This window comes from Myotis daubentonii, chromosome 13 (genome assembly GCF_963259705.1).
Source record: "Myotis daubentonii chromosome 13, mMyoDau2.1, whole genome shotgun sequence".
NCBI lineage: Eukaryota > Metazoa > Chordata > Mammalia > Chiroptera > Vespertilionidae > Myotis > Myotis daubentonii.
In genome coordinates this window covers 48,605,930-48,625,580 of record NC_081852.1, presented here as the reverse complement: position 1 = coordinate 48,625,580, position 19,651 = coordinate 48,605,930, and the positions used below count along the sequence as shown (strand labels likewise).

Sequence of the window (19,651 nt, the reverse complement as noted above, 5' to 3'; positions counted from 1 at the left end):
TGGCAAGTTTAGCAATGGTCTCAGAGATCATTCAATAGCTACTTAGAATGAACCCATTTGTCTCCAAAATGCCAATGATGGTATGTATCTCTGGGTAGTAAACTTATGAGTAATTTTTCTAATTCCTTCTTTGTATTGTTTCTGCACTTCCCACATTTTCTACAATGAATTTGTATTACGCTTATCATCTCAAATACTAGCAAATCTTAGAAGAAAAAAAAAGAGTATTGATATATCCTTGGTAGTGGCATCTTCCTTTGCTATTCCTGAACATATTCACTGCATCTAAACATCAAAACTATTTTCTAATTTGATTAATCTAAGAAGGCAACCCAAACGGTGTCCTTGTTCCAAGGTTGTCAAGGATACTATTCATCTATAAGTCTGTGGGGACTAAAGATAGTTACTGAGAAAACACCAAACCTCTTATTTGGTTCCTGCAATTGCCTATATAAAACATGGTGATGTTTTCCCAAAGGGAAAGTACATCTTACATAGTGTAAGATTTAAAGCAAGAAGAAGGCGCACTAAGCTAAAGTGAAAGCTGCAGAAGATAAATCAAGAGTGAGAAATAAAATTTGGCCACCTTCTAAGGAAACAGAGTTTTCAAATAGTGATAAAATTAAATTTACCCCCCTTTTCATTCTGAATATAATTCCAAGAGAAAAAATGTGCAAATGTTACCAGGATTAAATTTAAATATTGATGTTCCATCTCTTGGGTACTGCCTTATTAAAGAAAGTCTAAAGAGCTCGCTGGGGGAAATTTTTTTTTTGAATTGTAACTAGTTCGTATTTGTGATTTGACTTGAAATTTCTTCTTTTAAATCCAAAATAAAGTTAAAAAAAAAAACTTTTTGCACTCACTTATATTCCCCTGAAAGGAAACAAATTCATTTTTTTGTGACATAGAAGGGGCACAATGTAGATTCTGAATTATGGAAAAGTTGTTGTTGTTATTTGCCAATAATTTCAACATATAAAAAATTGTACACAACTTGATAAAGACCTCAATGATGAACAAAAGGAACACAAGGTCACCTGGCTGGTGTGGCTCAGTGGTTGAGCATGGACCCATGAACCAAGAGGTCACCGGATGAATTCCATGGTCACTGGTTGTGGGCTCAATCCCTAATGGGGGGTGTGCAGGAGGCAGCCGATCAATGTTTCTTTCTCGATGTTTCTATCTCTCTATCCTTCCCCCTTTCTCTCTCTCTAAAAACAATAAAAACACTTTTTCAAAAAAAAAAAAAGGTCATTTCAGGAACTCCCCACAGAGGGGTCTCCTGTTACCTGAGTTCCTCGACATTAGCCACACTCCTGGCAAGAATCCCCTTTTCCCGGCGAAGCTTCTTGATCTCAAGCTTGAGGATCCTCATGTCCTCCAGCCTCTGGTTGTACTGGATCTCGCCTTTATTCAGCACAGACTGTTGGATCTTGATCTTCTCATAAAGCAAAGCCAACTCATCGTTGCGACGAACGAGCTGCGACCCGAGGATATCTCTCTCGCCGATGACCTAGAGAGGAGAACATGGCCACCAAGGGACAAAAGGTCTCACTGTTCATTATGGCAGCAGCATTCACTCAGTCGATGAATACTCAGCCAATGGCCACATGTGCTCGGAACCCAGTGGGTGGGGCACTAGAAATGGTTTGCTAGTCAGTCAACACTGCACTCCTCCCATGAGGACCGGCGGTCTTGTTAGAAAGAGTACAACAGATAATTCATCGTAATAATAATTCAATAATCCTTCGCCCATAGGTGTCGGGTCGTTTTGTTCCAACCCATTGTTTTATAAATGCTTCCATTTGAGTGACTTAGCGTGGGCTAGCCCTTGCCACACTGTACCACTCCTCACTGTCTTACACAGGCCATTTTTTTATTTTTAACCTGCCTGTTCTCTGAAAGCATATGTTTGTAATCCCCATACTATGTAATTATTAATTACAGTTATATGCAAGCAATTATATTACACTAGAATGTTAAGCTCCCTGAAGACAAGGATCTTACGTTCTTATTGGTCAATGGATTCTCAGGTCCTAGAGGAGTGACTGCCACACAGTAAGTACTCGTAGATATGACTTGAATAAATAAATATTTCATAATTAATCAAGAGAAGATGAGCCTCTGCTACTGTTCTTCCAATAAACTGAGTGGAAGAGCTTAGAGAAGAATTTGGACTTGTGAAGAGTTGAATCAACCAGTTGTGTCTGCTGATGAGGTCTGTGGGTCTGGTGAGGAGATGTTCCTACCTGGTCTAATTCCTTCTTCTGTCTCAGCCTCTCCCCATCAGCCTCGGCAATAATGCGCAAGAGTTTTCTCTCTTCAGCTTCCTGTTTTTCAATGAAGTGTTTGGTCTCCAGGGCTTGTTGTCTCAGCTTCTGCAGCTCGGCCTGAGAAAGAGTGAAAGATATGGGCAAATTTCACTCTGTAACAGCACAAACCAGGACTGCAGGGTCCAGAATTAGATGTACCGTGTACTTCTCACACTCTCCTCTGATGTTTTAACATGGTTTGATCACTCTCACAATCAAAACAATCTACACACACACACACACACACACACACACACACACACAGCCTGTAAAGAAACAGCAATGCACATTACAGGGATCATGTTTATTCCATGAGTTGTGCCCTTGGGGGATTTCTATCATTTTTCTATATGTGTGTAGCAGGGTCTTCATTGGTATTCAGCAGCACTTCTCTCACCAACTAAAAATGAGGAGAATTCGCAAAGAATAGTGCAGGAGAAGATGTGGGGGTAAGCATGGGGAGGAATTTTGTATGTGCCAGCTCCTCTAATGGTCCTAATACTACCAGCACATCAACTACAGAAATAAAGACCATTTTAAGCAAAAATTAAATGAATAAAGATAGCAGCCCATTGTCTATCTTATAAAATATCTTGATGGAACAGAAGAGATACCATGCATTAAAAGAAATATAGATCCTCCTCCTAAGATGCTTCCAACCTAGATGAAAAATAAGATATACAAGTCTTATGCAAATATTAACAAGTCCAGGCAATAATATTTCCATATCATTATTGTCACAAACACAGTGATTTGATGTTACCAGAGGTCAGAGGACTGGGATTGTCAGGAAAACTTCCTGGAACTAAATGCAGATCTTGCAGCTCTTTAGGTTACACGGAACTCATAAGAATGATGGAGAAAGGATGTTATGGTCTGCTAAGTTTCAGAAGGAAATTCCTCTCTTCAAAGAATACATTCACTTCATTTCCACAAGTATATCTGTGACCTACAGAAGCCTACAATATCCTAGGCATGATATTGGGTATTTTGCATAGCTGCTTGTATTCCCATTTTACAAATGCAATTACAGAGACAAAGAAAAGCAAATTAACTCACCCAAGGTCACACAGCTAGTACATAGCAGAGTTGAGATTCCAACCTGGATCTTTTGGCCCCAAAGCTATCATCACACAACACAACCAAGTCAAACACAGAAGAGTAAGACCTGAGGCTTGCTCCATCCATTGGAGATGATAAATATAACCAACCACACTACAGTGTCAAAATGTTGTGAACAGTATGAAAAAGGACATGGGGGTACCCAGGAGTAAGTTCCTATTTCTGCCTGGCGTTCAGATGAAATAACCAGTCAGGGCCTTGGCAGGTAACAGATATTCCCAAAGGGGACGACTCTATTTTATGGGGAGAGTGGCTTGCAGTCAGGCTTGTGTGAACAAAGGCACATGCAAACTCTAAAGTGCCCGGTGCACTCACCAGTCAGCAAAACATCCCATGTGGCTGGATTAGAGTGTTAGGTAAAGAACAGCAGGGGGTGAGGCTGCTAAAACAGCTGAGCCAGCCTGGAAGGGCCTTGTAGGCCACACACTGTACAGTGTCGGCAATGGGGAGCCATAGAGGTCTCCAGGCCCAAATTGGGAAGACAGGTGATGTCACAGACCAGGTGAGCACAAGAAGAAACAAATGGGAGGAGAGCTCTGTTTGACCCATACTGAGAATCACAAGGGAGATCGCAAGACCATATTAAGGTTCCAACTCTTCAATGGCTTGCAGATCAGCAAATGACAGTGAACAAGCAGTAAGATTTTCTTTCAAGGAAATATTGGCAGCCCCACCCTCCCTACTCATAAATCTCACTGGGATGCTAGAAAACCCCATATTTGTAAGTGCCCGTGAACCACCCCAACTCTTCCTAAGGTCTGTCTCTAATCCATGAAGAGCAAGAGTCATTAACTCCATACTTCAAACTTATCCAAGCAGTAGAAGATACTGTGCGATGCCGCAAATGTGTAATGTGTAATGTCACAAACTAAATGCAGTCAGCTACTAGGAAACCAAGGGCTTCTCTGATGACACTTTGTTTGTTCACTCATGAAATACGTTCTGGTCCAGGGATAAGCAAAAGGAAATACGTACTGAGAAAATATCTGGTTTAGTATTTACCACTTTGGGGGATTGCCTGTTAGGAAAGCGTTTGAAGAACCGGCCTTTCGATTTCTATAATCATTTAAGGTGACAGCGAAGACAGCAATAAAATACCTGCTTGGCTCATGCTTTCTTTAATAAAACTTTTATTTTCCCAGATGTGTAACATTCACTCCTCTGTTCTTAAGTGCCAAGAGCTGATCAGAATCCATCAGCAGAACAAAATGAAATCCCTGTTCTATTAAAATGCAATCAGTGGTGTGTAAAAGTATTTGTCTGGAATGTAAAACCACTAGTGCGTTTGGCATTGCTGGGTGTGTTTTTTCATAATATATCAAAATTCTGAATGGTCTCCTTATGTCACAAATTTATGGGCTGTAAACAAGATGTGGCATTAGGTGTTGGCAGCAAATGTTAACATCAACACAATACCTTTGGTCTAATGCATTTAGCAGCTATCAATCTGAGCTGTCTCACCCAGAAAAGTTGGTAACAACTGCTCTGCACCCAAACACCCATCAAGCAATGTTGTAGGTGGAGCCCAAGGTATCAACATTTCTCAAAGTGGTGTGAAGTTGTAATATGGTGGCTGGACACATTTTTTAGTCACTGCCTCTGTAATTATACCATTTTGTAATAGGTGATTATGGAATATTCACCATCTAACTTGGTTGAAGGCATAAATCATATCTCCAGAACCACAATTGTGAAAGTTTCACCCATTCATACATGATCCTGATATTCACTGGGCTTCACAGAAATCATGTACTTACATCTAACCAAACAAATAGGGCCACATGAAGCTGTCCAGCCATGAGAATAATTAGTGTCTCTCCCTCCCTCCCCCCCCCCTCTCTCTCTCCTCTCACTCTCCCTCTCTTTCTGACAGTCCCCATCTATGCCATTCTAGAGTTCACTAAGTAAAAGGGATGTGGTGCCTGAAGCCAGTCACTAATGTGATACTCAGCTCTGGACATAGGGAATTTGCCACTGAATTTTTCGCCAGGAATCAAAGTGCTGTCAGATTGATGTGGGATGATTGGGAGGTGACGAGACAGAATCGGGGGCTTGTTAGGACTAGAGAGCAGACACTCCAGATGAGCTGGCTCCTTCAGTGCTGATGAAACAAGACTGGGACAGACTGGATGCAGCCACGTCCACCAAGAACTATTGACATTCTGTCATAACCCTAATGTGCTGACAATGGCTAGTGTCCTGAGGAGTCAGTAGAGACTGGTAGCAACTTAAAAGGGAAAAGAAACATGAAAGGAGCAAGATTTTTTCTTTTGAGGGGATTAAATGAGAATGGGGATGACCTATTATAGGCAACTGTTTATCTGTTGGCTTGGAGAAGTAATAAATTGTATTATCCTGTCAAAAGGCATCTCCTAGTCTACCAAACAGGTGAGAGGGCCGGCCTTCCAGGAGGATTATGTACCCACAGAGCTTTGTAGAACTCACAATAATAAGCTAAATGTCTCTTGGAGCAAAGTTACTAGAAAATCTGCCCTTTCCCTCGGGGTTTTGGTTTTTGAACTACAGATGCATGAAATCCAGAGACCTGTGTGGAACATGATTCAAATTTGAGGCTAAAAAAGTCAAGAGGCTCAGACTCAACATTTGAGCTGTCATATTTTTCTACAGAATGTCAAATGGGCTTAATGATAGGCCAGAAGTACCCAGTCGAAGCACCACTGCAAGTCACCCTTGGATAACCTCAAATCATAAATCAAGCTGGCATCCTTTTTCTGTTACTCATTTCTCTGCCTTAATGGGAAATGCTGGGGGGGGGGGGAAAGGTATCATAGTTTCACAGTATGTCTAAAGCAATCATCTCACTATAACTGATGACCCAGAGCTATGCAGACCCAGGATTCCCCATTTAGAGCAGACTCTCTGGAGCAGCTCTTTAATCACCTTTCACTTCATATTCACCAGCTCTGCTGGACCAGGACCAAAAAACAGGGCCCTACTGACCTTTGTTTTATTTTATTATGATGCTTCTTTGGAGCTATATGTGTGGATGCCTGGTGATGGAATGCATAAGTGAAGCCAATGTTAACCGAAGTCAAACACTAAAGAATTAGGAAAAATTGCTCTTTTGCATAGGACATTGCTTATTCTAAAGCAGGATTTGTAGAAGGCAGTTAGTTCCACCTTGGACATTAGCATGGGTTAATAATTAATCTTTTGAATACTAGTAGAGCATTACTTGCTTGGGAAAGGAAGAGATGAGGATTAATCCCATCCTGTAAAAGGAAAGAGGTAGTGTACTAGATCAAGTTATACTGATGCCTGGCTAACATGGGTCCATGAGGCCCACAGGTAAAGAAATGTTTATAATAAGATTCTTCTAAATAATTTAATGATAAATAAACCCATTTCCACTACAGGCTTCAGAGTGGAACGAGATAACTTCTATAAAACTAAGTCTTAGAACAAGGACAGTAAGAGCAAAGATGCAGGAAAGTTTCAAATTTTAGAAAATGTATTCATGTTTTTTTATATAAATATCAATTTTAATGCAGAATCTTCTATTATTTTTTATCATAAGCTAGAGTTGGGAGATGAAAGTCTCAGACAGGCAAATGTATAAATTACATATTTTTTGTAAAGATGCCTTCCTTACATGTTAATCTTTCTCAAACCAAATGTGCCTTGATTTAACGTAATGTAGTAGTTCTAGTTCCATGAAGACCTGTCATTAGTTTACAAAACCCATTTTGAGAGTGCATATTTCAATTGATGGCATCTTGGAATCAAGGTTGTATGGCATTAAATCTATCCAATACAAGGATATGTGTATTAAATCTGATTACACATTTTCAAGATAATCTGATACACTCTGCAGGCTAATATGCGCAGAAAAACAAGGTATTCAGTTCTCTTGTTTGTTATAGATAGTTCCTGCAAGTGGCTCATAAGCATCCATGAGTATTCTGCATGTATATTTTCAAAATAAAAGTGCCATCATCTTCTCAAAAGTTCCTTTTTAATTCTTTGGTCAAATAGATTAGAAGGGAAATCTGGATTGAATAAAAAAGGAAAATATATTAGGTTTAGTAAATGTGTATAGTAAAACGTATTTGGTTCAAGAATCTGAAATGGTATAATCATTTGGTATGTATTCTTAAAGATAATCTTTATGTTAGCGGACATAAAATGTCCTAAATTAGTAGGACATTAGGAGTTGCTGCAAAATTTTTAGATCCAAAGAGGTAAGGTGAACTGTGAACCTGAGTTGAGGGCAAATCAAGTGAGAACCCAATAGCTAATGATACTGCAGGCAGAAAGTCACGCACACGTGAAGTAAACAGCAATTAGGAGCGGAGTGACAAAGGGTCTTGCCAACATTGCCTTATAGAAGGCCCAGGGAGGAGAGTAGGAGGGCTGGGCCTGGGTTGTCAATGCAAAGGGATTGTGGGAAGCCTGCAAGCTCCAGGACTTCTTAGGCACTGCTGACCTGCTAGGTTCTCTTCTGCTGATGTGATGATGATAGCCAACACAGCTGAACCAGGTGTTTGTGCATTTCCACTGGCCTCGTCCTTGTTTACCTGTAAGGTAGCCTGACCTAGAGGTGGCAGAACTCATCCTCCTGGCACCTTGGCTGTCCTCCCTGCCCCTTGTTGCCTTAGGCGAGCGTATAGCCTGCCTTGACCAGAGAGACTATTAGTCCATCACTTTCATCGTAAGATCTGTACCTTCAATGTTTCCTTCTCCTTCTCTATGCGCTGCTGTTCCAGATGTAGCTTCACGAGCGCTGACTCTTTGGCAGAGATTTCTTCCTTCAGCTGATCTACCTGATGAGTCATAATCTTTAATTTTTTCTTCATTTCTGTTATTTCATCCTAACAAAATGAAAGGAGAAGTGTTTGGAAGTGAATTAAATTGACACCACAGTCCCTATGGAAGTTCAAATGCACACATTCAAGAGCTTTTAAGGAAGGCCCTTTCAAAACAGTGGTCTCCTGACTACTTATGACTGGGCTATTCCTTCGTATGCTGTGCCATCAACCTCACTGTACTTTATAGCAGGAACTCTCAAAATATTCTCATGAGATATATACAAAGTGTGCATAATGACTATGCCAGACACACACACACACACACACACACACACACACACACACACACACACACACACTTATTCCTCATTTTACTAGAGAAGAATTGGAATCACTGCAAACATTATAACTAAAAGATTACAAAGCAAAGCTCTGCAATTAAATGACAAGAGTACACTGCTCCCCTCTGAGTCACAGCAGCTATTAGCAGCTTTAAAAATTAGAAACAGGAGAATGGCAATATTACATAATAATTAAAAGCCAGACTGAGATATTCACATCCTATCAAGTTGAGTCATTTCCATTTCAAACAATCTGAGAGTTCTGCATATAATTCATTTTTTTTTTAGTTGAATTCCACAAGATTATTTTCTTGATCTATTCTAAATTCTGCTATTAGGATGATAGAAATTGCTTTGAACCCAGGATGGGGAGGAATCAAAGTGTAAAGACATAAATACATTCTATACCTGAGCTTCCACCAGGTTTTTGCTGTACAGATTCCTGTCTGACCTCACAGCTTCGTACAGGTTCTGTTGCTGTTTTAATTTAGTCTCTGATTCAGCGATTTTCTTTTTGTAGTCAAAAATCTGCATTTCGCGGACTTTTATGTCTTCCATGTTCATGAGGACCTGGAGGAGAAAGAATACTGCGATGGTTAAACAGCCCATCTGTGGTTACCAGTTCAGTACAGAGATTTTTCTCCCAGGGAAGCTAGTAGAAATGCCAGCCATCAAAAAATTGGACTGTGCCTCTAATCACTGAGGCACAACACAGAAAGTCAGCCCAGCTGATTAGGGGCAAACATACATTTTATCTCCTCTGGAGTTCTGCTCGAGCATGAGCTAAGCACAGTTATTTTGTGATCACAAGAGGGGAGGGGCGGGAAATAAAGAAATCCTTTCAATTTTGAAAACCTCTCCTGACGACCTCAACTACCAAAAAGAGAAAGGAAATAAAGTCTCAGGTTTAAACAGATCTTAACACAGAGGGCTCAGAAAGATAAGAGATAAGTTAGCTGTTTGGCTACACTTGAGTCTTTGTAGTTAAACACAAGAAAGAAAAGTGGCCTTTGAACACTGATAGCAATCACAACACTGTCATGCCAACGCCAGTGTCACTCCATCAGGGAAACTCCAAGGGCTTCATAAAACTGTGTTCTATCGCGCACAAAACACTTCTGGGAAAGATAAGCCTCCTTTTTGCAAGTAAGGAAAACTGAGGCACGAATTCCACAGAGAGCCAGTACCTCTCAAACAAGCAATCCATACAATGAGAGTTACATAATCATGACTCTCGGCTCAATGTCCACAGAAATTGATATTTATGAACAAACTTCTTCAGAAATTCCTTAAGTAGAAAAATGTTAGTGATTCGCTCTCTGGAACTCTGGTCTAAACAATACATAGAACTAAGACACATAAGGAGAAATGTCTTAAGATGCCACTGCATTTCAGTGAAGTTCTCCTAATTATTGGCTAGAATGGAAGGAAATAAACAGCGCAGTGTGCTAGAGGATAAAAGGACAGGATGTACCTGAAGTAACACAGCTGGGGAGGTTCCTCTGAAAAAGAGGCATTTTACCTAGAATCTAAAGGTCAAAAAGTACTTAGATCTTTGCCATGCTGATATTCATTGATTCAGGTGTGGGCTACCTGTGAGCAGCATGTCCCCAAATCATTGCACTACAGAATTCTTTTATTCCACTGGTGGAATTAGCATTCTGGAAAATACACTTGGAGAAACCCTGCTGTTACATTTTTCCTTCAGGGTCAATGATGGCTGGTGTTTATATCTTTAAATAAACACCTTTCAAAGTTTTCTTGGACTTATAATTAAGGAGAGATGGTATTAAATTTTAGCAAGTGCCTTTTCAGCATACATTATTTTATAGCATTTTTTCTTATTAGGTTTATTGATTTGATATAGTTGTATTCCTCTTACAAGTATTTTAATTTTATTTCTTTATACATAATTCTGTGTGCCATAATTTTAATGAAATGCATAAATGTGAAACATACATTTATTTTATTTTCCTTATTTATTGGAACTTCCTTCTCTCTTGAACCCACATCAGCCCCTCATTGGTTCATAAAGTAACCGGGTTAACAATCTAGTATGTGTTCTTCCATATATTTTCTTTGAATTCTGCATATTCTATTCAAGTCCAGGAACATCATCATCATCATAGCTAATATTTCTCAGGTACTTTCTATGTAACTCATTTAATCTTCCCAAAAATCCTATAAAATAGACATTATCATCACCCTGCTGTTCAAAGAAGTAAACCAAAGTCAAAAGAAGTAATATCATTCACAACTCTTCTACTAGGACATATACAGATACAGGAATTTGTTGGTTTTCATTTTCCTTTTTGGGGTTTGGTTTTTATGTTTTGGCAAAATGGGATCTTCTAATATATACTTTAATGCACCTTGCTTTCTATCATTCAATAGTACTTTGTGGAAATCACATGAACTAGCTCTAATTCATTCTCTTGAAAGTTGGCATAAAACCCTATAGTGTGAGTGTACCATCCTATACCCAGCTCTTCCCCTCGGTGGGCCATTAACTTAGTTTCCACTGTTTCGCCACTATGAACCACACAGCAATGAACAGTGTTGTACATATGTCCTTTTACTTATTTCACTTGTGCTTTTAGTTCTGCTGGGATGAACCCCCAGGAGTGGCATATCTGACTCAAAAGAAATATATATTTTTAAACTTTAATAGGTATTGCTAGATTGCTTTCCAAAATGGTTCTAACACTGCACATACCCATACTGCCAGCAATAGTTTCCTTAATAGAAAACTCTCCTTGTGGTTTTGGGATAAACTCTCTTTGGTCATAGTAGATGATTCTTTTAATGTACTGTTGAATTTGGTTAGCTAGAATTTCATTTGGGATTCTGCATACATATTCATAAATGATCTAACTCAATCCCCTTCTTTTTGGTTCTATTTTGAAATCAATGTTTCTGCTGGTTTCAGAAAATGAGAGGACTCCCTTTCTGTTCACTTATTCATTCACTTACCCGTTTATTCATAAACATGTCATTGAGGACTTATCTAGGGCAAGCACTGTAAAAGCACTAGCGATGTAAAGAAGCATAAGACTCATTGCCTACCCTCAAGATCACGTCTGGTGAGTGACTTAACCATAAAATGGATAATCAGGGAATGGATACAACCAGTGAACTGAGATATGCACAGAATGTTATGAGGGTCTGAGGGTGGTCCTACCCATCTTGTCTAAGCAGTTAATATTGGGCATTTACAGAATTTGTGGGAACTGCCTCTGCCTTCGTATTCCTCAATCATTCCAACCTCGGACCCCAAGCTCTCTCCTGGTCCTGGAATCTTTTTTCATTATCACTGCAGAAGGCATGGGCAATATCAGCACACCAATGCCAATCAATATGACCCAAAAGAATACTAAGTGCACGAACAGCACTTTTCTAAATTTATTTGCAAAATGTGTGTGTGTGTGTGTGTGTGTGTGTGTATTAGCCTGGGAATTATCTGAATCTTAAAAGTTTGAAGAAACTCAACTCTATAATCATTAGGCCCTCGGTGGCAATTTTGGAACTAATTTTCTCTCAACTTTTTTGGTAGCATCCATAGTTATTAATCTTTCCACATTTTCTACTTCTTCTTGGATCAAACCATGATATACATGCACATTTTTGAGAGCACTATTTCAAACTATTTTAAAATGTATGTGTCTAGAGTTGTACAACACAATTTTATGTTTTTACTATTTTACTATTATTATTTGCTATCAACACTTTGTGTGGGGAAAAAAATGGCCCAAGGTAAGAATATATACAGACTCAGCAGTAGATGTCTTGGTTGGGGACCCAGAAAGAACAAAATTAGCCCTTGCTGATTTGGTTCAGTGGATAAAATGTCAGCCTGTGGACTGAAGAGTCCCAGGTTCAATTCCGGTCAAGGGCACATTCCTGGATTGTGGGCTTGATCCCCAGTAGGGGGCATGCAGGAGGCAGCCAATCAATGATTCTCTCTCATCATTGATACTTCTATCTCTCTTTCCCTCTCCCTTCCTCTCTGAAATCAATAAAGATATATATTTTTTTAAAAAAATTAGAAGACCTGCGACAAGGACGCCTGTGGAAGAGGCATGTGAATAGATGTGAAATGAAAAGAAATCCCCTTCCTTCTTCCATGTCTTTGATCCGTATCTTCAGGTTCCTTAAAAATGAGCAGCAGATGGCCTTTCAAGATACCACCACCAGTAAATGTGAAACCTGAGTAAGGTATCCATGACTGGGTCTGTTATTTGCTTGATATTTTTTTAAGAAATGCACCTTTCTCTGAACATGAGCACGCTCTCTGGGGTCAGTGAAATGAATAGATTAAAGATACTTTAAACAGCATGATCAGCATTTGGAATATCAAGAGGCACATCAGAGGGAAAAAAAATCTTCAATCACTCTGGGAGATGTTATAATCATCCTTCGCACAGGCAGAATAATGCTCCAGATAAAGGGTTCCCATTTCTTTTGGGGCATCCAGTAGCAGGGTCCACCTCTTTCACTGTTGTCCAACAACAGTGCACAATCTCACTTCTGCATCATTGAAGCTGGGAGGAATAAGAACCCATCATGATACCAAGAAGATCAAAGGCATTTCAGTTAAATGACAATGAAAAAATAAGTATTGAAACTAAGGGAAAAGACAATTCACAAAGCCATCTAGTTCTGTGTGTTGAGAACCAAACTTTTTTTTTTTAAGGAAATCATTCAAAGCAATGTCATACAGAAGTTCCAGTCCTGAAAATTCATAAAACGTGCGGGGTATGAAGTAGGAGCAAAACCTTTTGTCAGCAAAACGTCCCCCCATTAAAAATGGTTTGTCCGAGATGTGGGGTGCCAGCTGTGGGGCTGGAGTTAAATTAGTTGATTACACTTCAGATATCTCAACCCAACACATGAGATAAATCACACCCAAATATAGAAGGTGTTATCACAGCCAGAGAGTTGGAGCTCCCAGCATTTGCAGGCCCACTTCAGAAGAGCCCAGAAACTGCTTACGGTGCACTATCGGGGTGCAGTCCCAGTTTATAACCTACTCCTGCCTTTTCTTTTTCTCTTAGAACAACCTGCCAATAGAAATAAGACTGAGATAAAAATCAATAACACAGGCTGGAAAGCTGCAGTGTAGTCAAAACATCATATAGACGAAGGCAGGGTAAGGAAGTAGGTCACTGAATGTGGAACTCTTTAACTTGCATTTGATGAAATAGTGCAATAATCTTTTCAAATGAGTTTTTCCTGACTCGATGTCAATGGTCTGAATGCTGACAATGCCTTTACTTTCATAAGAACACTGAAAAACTCACTCTCAGAAAGGAAGAACCTGGGTGCCCAGGCAGGTGAAATGTTAAATTTACTCACTTCCTTATTTCATCCTCTATCTTAAATGTATAGTGGCATACCTATGTTTCTGGTTTTTTAATAACATTACATTATATTATATAATGAGGGATATAATGATATCTACCTCAGAGGACCATTATGAGGATTTGAGTGAGAAAATGTGTATTTGTCATGGAACAGACTGAGAATTTCAGAGGGAAGGCATGGGTGGGACATGGGGGATAGTGATTAACTGGGGAACTTATCTCTATAATAAAAGCCTAAGCGACTGTTACAACCAAATGACCAGTCACTATGATACGCACTGACCACCAGGGGCAGACACTCAATGCAGGAGCTGCCCCCTGGTGATCAGTGCACTCCCACAGGGGGAGCACCAGTCATCCAGAAGCTGAACTCACAGCTGGCAAGCAAAGTGGCAGGAGCCTCCCCCACCTCCACGGCAGCGCTAAGGAGCAGTGAGTTGAGTGGTAAGGAGCCTGCAGCTAAGGAGCAGCGAGCCAAGCAATAAGGCATGAGCAGGTGGGTGGTAAGGAGCGAGGGATCCCGGACTGTGAGAGAGCACAGGCTGGGCTGAGGGACACACCTCCCATGCACGAATTTTGTGCACTGGGCCTATAGTATGCATATATGAACACAGACAATAGAGTGGCGAAGGCCTGGGAGGGGCAGGTGCCGGGTGGAGAGAGTCAAGGCGGGAAAACAAACAAACAAAGGAAACATCTGTAATACTTTCAACAATAAATAAAAACAAAGAAAATGTGTATTTGTGCCACTATATAGGTACCTAGCATAGCATAATCTAGTCATTTAATAAATGCTAATAGATTACCATGGTAGGCTAAGATTATATCATATTGTATTAGCAGTATACTTAACAAATCAGTTTTGTTTTTCTATGGATCAAATTCTGTTCTGCAGAAAAACAGTGACCCATAATACACTTCTTTCACTATAACACCGAAAGCTTATAATTTGTGGATGTCCCATTGAGGTTCCTCTCCAGGGTTCTAGCCTATTAAAGGTGCTCTTGTCTAAAACTGAATAAATATCAAAGAAACGGGAGCTTCTTTTTGTTATGAAGTACCTATTCAGGGAACAATATTTCTTTGATCTTTTGCTTTCCTCGCTTACTTCTAAGCCCTTGAGAGCACATTATTATTCATTTCTTGGAACCTGTGTCTAGAAGAGCTTTGCCTGACACTCTTATAGGCAAACAAGCAGCGAGCTAAGACAGTTGTAAGGAGGGATTCGTTGTAAAAGACTGCTTTTGGGCATGTAAAATGTCTGGGAGGCAAAGGCCAGAAGTTTAACGTTTAGAATGAAAAGGGAGGGGCCCTAATGTGAGCCAAATGCATGATGTGCAAAATTCTTCTCAGATTTAATAATTAACTAGAAGCGGTTTTACCTAGAATTGGTAACAGTTGAGAAAAAGAGTACATATGGTGGACCACAATCTACAATGTCATACCTGGCGCCTCTCAATTTATCTGAGTAGTAAAATCTCAGAGTGTAGCAGAGGAAAAACCAGGAGGATAAAAAGTGCTGAAGCACTGCAGTAGCTTACTTTCTGGTTCTGCAAATACTCACTCCCTCTCCCTACCCCCACCCCCTCCATGGAAGGAGTCTCTTCCAAAAGAGCCCAACCTACTTCCTGGATGTTGGTGTGGTCTCATCCTTTCAAATCTCCTCCACATTTCCTGCTCACCACCACCCCCTCCCTTCCCCAATTTCTGTTACTTTTCTTTGTCTCACTCTAGTTCATTAGGTCCTTGCCTAAAACAATGCAAGGATCAAGGTATTTTGCTAAACAAACACTATTCTTTACCTTAGAAGAAACCTGGCACTAATTTTCTTCTATTAGGTTGAACCTTAAGAAATCTCTGAGCATCCACTGTTTTTCACTTACAAAAACAGCTACGTTAGAGGTTCAACCTAAATATCTTCCCATAAAGGAATTTTCGGAGCCTGGCTTTTACCCTGGGGCTTCCAGAGGCCATTCTTTCTCTAGTTCGAAGGCATATTTTTTCCATAGACCCCATTAAGCTGCCTTTTTCCTTATTCATCCTTGGACAAGGGAGGATTTATTGCACCCGAGGAGCAGCTCTATTAAGGTGGGTTCAACTCTTAGAATCACAGGATGGTGCTAGAATCCACTTTTCAAAACTACAGGTGGGAATACAGTGATGTGCAGAGCTCTGTCCACTTCCCAATCTTTAGTATTCTTTCATTTAGGATGTTGTAGGAGCCCCAGGCCCAAATGCCTATTTCTTATCACTCTGAGCTGATGTGGTCTATGGACAATTGTAACTCCCAGTATGTCCCACTTTCAGGGGTGATTCTCTCTGCCCTGCCTCATCCCTAAGCCGCCATCCCCAGAATGCACTGGGCAACCACCAGCTCCACCCTGCCTTCCCCATTCTTTGGATTGGCCATAATTGTCCGACTGGCTGGGCACAAGCACTTGACTAGCAGGAAGGTGGAATGAACTGGTCAGTATAGACACTGAGTAGGGGAAGAGATGGTAGGAGATTTCTGAAGCATCTTTCTAGCTCTTCTCGGGTTGTCTCTTTTATGAAGCAAATTCAAGGAACTGTGAGTTGAGGTCCAGATAGATTTTCTCAGTTCACCTCTGTTGGCTTTAAAATTCTCATCCATTCTCCTTTCTTCTACTTCAGCATCAGGCTCTATGTCAGCCTTAGTGTTTGATGCTGTTAAAAGTTTTTATTTTCCATACAAACCATTGTAAACCTACTTTTGCCCCATTTGCACAATTTTGCATTGTGTTTTTATCAGATTCATATTGTAAACATTGTTTCCCATTTTTTAATGATTTTCTAACATTAAATATACATGGTTTTAATGGTACATAATACTGTATCAAATACATATAGCACAATTTATTTTGAAGAATATCCTTTTATAGAAATCTTTGCATTTCTTATGGTTCCACAGACTCAGTTTTTAAAGAAACTGCTGGATCAAAAGAATAAACTTGGACAGTGTATACTCTAGAAGTAGATGAAAATATCAGCTTCATGACATCATCCCCAGCACCTGACATTATCCCTCAACTCCCTATAAATAGAATGCACGAAAGGCAACTTTCTGTTTGTTCAAATAAGGAAATAAGGAGTAGGTGTGTGTGTGCGTGTGTGTGTGTGTGTGTGTGAGAGAGAGAGAGAGAGAGAGAGAAGGGGGGGGGGGGGAGGAAAGAGAGACCAAAATATGAGGAAGAGCAAAAAAGACATATATGTCCTTGATAAGAAGCCCAGAGAGGACACAAGTTGCTATAGCAACTGATATATGCTATCAGAGATTATGTAACAGATAGAAAAATTATAGTTGATAATATATTTTAAGGACTTGTGTTTAAATTATTTAGGTGAGACACTGTATAATCTTGTGCAGTTAAACATCAGAAAACTTGATAAAGTTACCAGCAAAACTTGGCACTAGTATCTCTCCTTTGCAAGAAAACAGAAAAATATATAATCCTATGTGAAAATCAGTGGCAGCATTATTTTTAGCACACATCATCTATCCATTTGTTTAACAGACACTTTTTTGGTGCCTATTTACCAGCATGCTGGAATGAAACAGCGAATGAGATAAAATCCTTGCTCCCAAGAGTTCACTGTAGAGTAGGAAAAACAAATATGCAAGGAAATAACTATACTAGAGGATGATAACTGCCACCCCAGAGATATAAACAAATCCACCAAGTAGGAAATGACTAGCTCTGCCTAGGCAGTCAGAGCAGGCTTGACCCCAGAGATGAACATTTGAGCTGGGTACTGAAGGATGAATAGGAGTTTTCCATGCAGAGAAGGGGAAGGAGAACTTTCTAGGGAGAACAAAGAGCTTGGACTCTGTCTTTTAAGTCAGAGCATACCAATTGCTGTCTTGCATGGGTGACAGGTATATACAAAAATACTGATTCACTCTACCCACCGGGACCTGGGCAGCTATCACCCTTGGGTGAATCCCCTCCAGCCCTGCCTCATCCTCCTTATTTCCACATGCCATAGGCTTTGTTTTCTATGAGTGTTGTGATGCAAAAAAATGTTAGGAAGCACTGCCCAAGGTGGCTCAGAGGTAACGAAGGTTGGTAGGGCCAGGAATAATTATAAGATTACATTGGGCCCAAACCGGTTTGGCTCAGTGGATAGAGCGTCGGCCTGCAGACTGAAGGGTCCCAGGTTCGATTCCGGTCAAGGGCATGTACCTTGGTTGCGGGCACATCTCTAGTGGGAGATGTGCGGGAGGCAGCTGATCGATGTTTCTCTCTCATCGATGTTTCTAACTCTCTGTCTCTCTCTCTTCCTCTCTGTAAAAAATCAATAAAATATATTTTAAAAAAAAGACTACATTTGAATTTTTTTATATATATATTTTATTGATTTTTTACAGAGAGGAAGGGAGAGAGATAGAGAGCTAGAAACATCGATGAGAGAGAAACATCGATCAGCTGCCTCCCGCACATCTCCCCCTGGGGATGTGCCCGCAACCCAGGTACATGCCCCTGACCAGAATCAAACCCGGGACCCTTCAGTCCGCAGGCCGACGCTCTATCCACTGAGCCAAACCGGTTTCGGCTACATTGGAATTTTTAACAGTTGGCTCTGATAGTATGATAGCAGCCAGGAATGGAGAGAGACTGATTACCAGAAAGGAGACGTAAAAGGCTGCAACGGATTATAGGTTCAGATACATTCAGTGTCTCACCATATAGGTCCCTCCTTTAGGGGGATCATACTCCTGCCCAGGGAGTAGGATCAGGCTTCGCCATGTGCTTTGCTCTGGCCAATGGAATATGGGTGGGCAGGCCCTGTGCCCTTCCTTTGGCAGCAGAAGCTCTGAGAGCACCCTGAAGTATCCACTGTTACACTCATTTCCCTCTGAAGAGGCCAGCACATGCCAACAGAGCCATCCTGGAGCGAGGAGGACAAGAAGCAGGGCTGCAGCTGACCCTCAAAGGCCACTAATGTGAGCAAAAATAAACCTCTGTTGCTGTAACCCATTCAGCTAACGCTGACTGATACCGAGGCCAATGCGCCAGCCCAAGCCAGAGAATATGAATGCCTGAACTGACAGCTAGTCCTCTCAGAGTCAGTAAATCAATCCAGGGAGCTTCTAAGATGATTAAGTCAGCAAAGAAATGTGCTGAATGCCAAAGGCTCCCAATCAGGGGTAGGAGGCTGGACGGATCATATGCATTTGTGTTTCTCTAAACTTATATTCTGCAAATATCTGCTCAGCATTTATTTGGCCTAACTGGGAAGAAGTTATAAAGCTTGTTTCCCAATTTCTTTATGTTTATGACTCAAAAGTTGGCTGTCCTCCTTGTCATTTTGGAGATTCTACTCAAAAAAAAAAAAAAAAAAGAAGCAAAATTTAAACATGCAAAAGCATCAGTAAACACTATAGAATTTACTGCAGATTTCATTGAGATGGAAGAGAGGGCTATGCAATAGCATAGCAGACAGTACTTTGCTAGAGGGACAATCTCATTAAATCAGTCTTTTCTCCAGAACTCTCTTCTCAGCCTCATAGCTAAAACTTTCCTTCATTCCCCAATACCCACCGCCCCCCATCCTGAAACCACTGCTCATTGCCATCTGTGAATGCACCAAAACAATACTTGTTTAACCACTCTTGCTTAATGCAGGCAATGTCCTCGGATGACTGGTTAAAAGTAACATCCAAATCCCTGAAGTCATGCCTAAGGATACTGCCTGAGCCTTCTCCCTCATAAGCGGTTTAG

The 19,651-nt window shown here is 40.5% G+C and overlaps 1 protein-coding gene across 1 annotated transcript in view; it reads right to left on the bottom strand.

Moving 5' to 3' along the window:
* Positions 1–19,651, bottom strand: part of CFAP58 (cilia and flagella associated protein 58) — a 103,652-nt gene that overhangs the window by 43,107 nt on the left and 40,894 nt on the right. Inside the window, exons 12-15 of the mRNA XM_059661982.1 lie at positions 8,956–9,117; positions 8,123–8,269; positions 2,253–2,393; positions 1,293–1,516 (exon numbers count right to left, since the gene is read on the bottom strand). Coding sequence (XP_059517965.1) covers positions 1,293–1,516; positions 2,253–2,393; positions 8,123–8,269; positions 8,956–9,117 — 674 coding nt within the window. The remainder of the gene's footprint in view (positions 1–1,292; positions 1,517–2,252; positions 2,394–8,122; positions 8,270–8,955; positions 9,118–19,651) is intronic.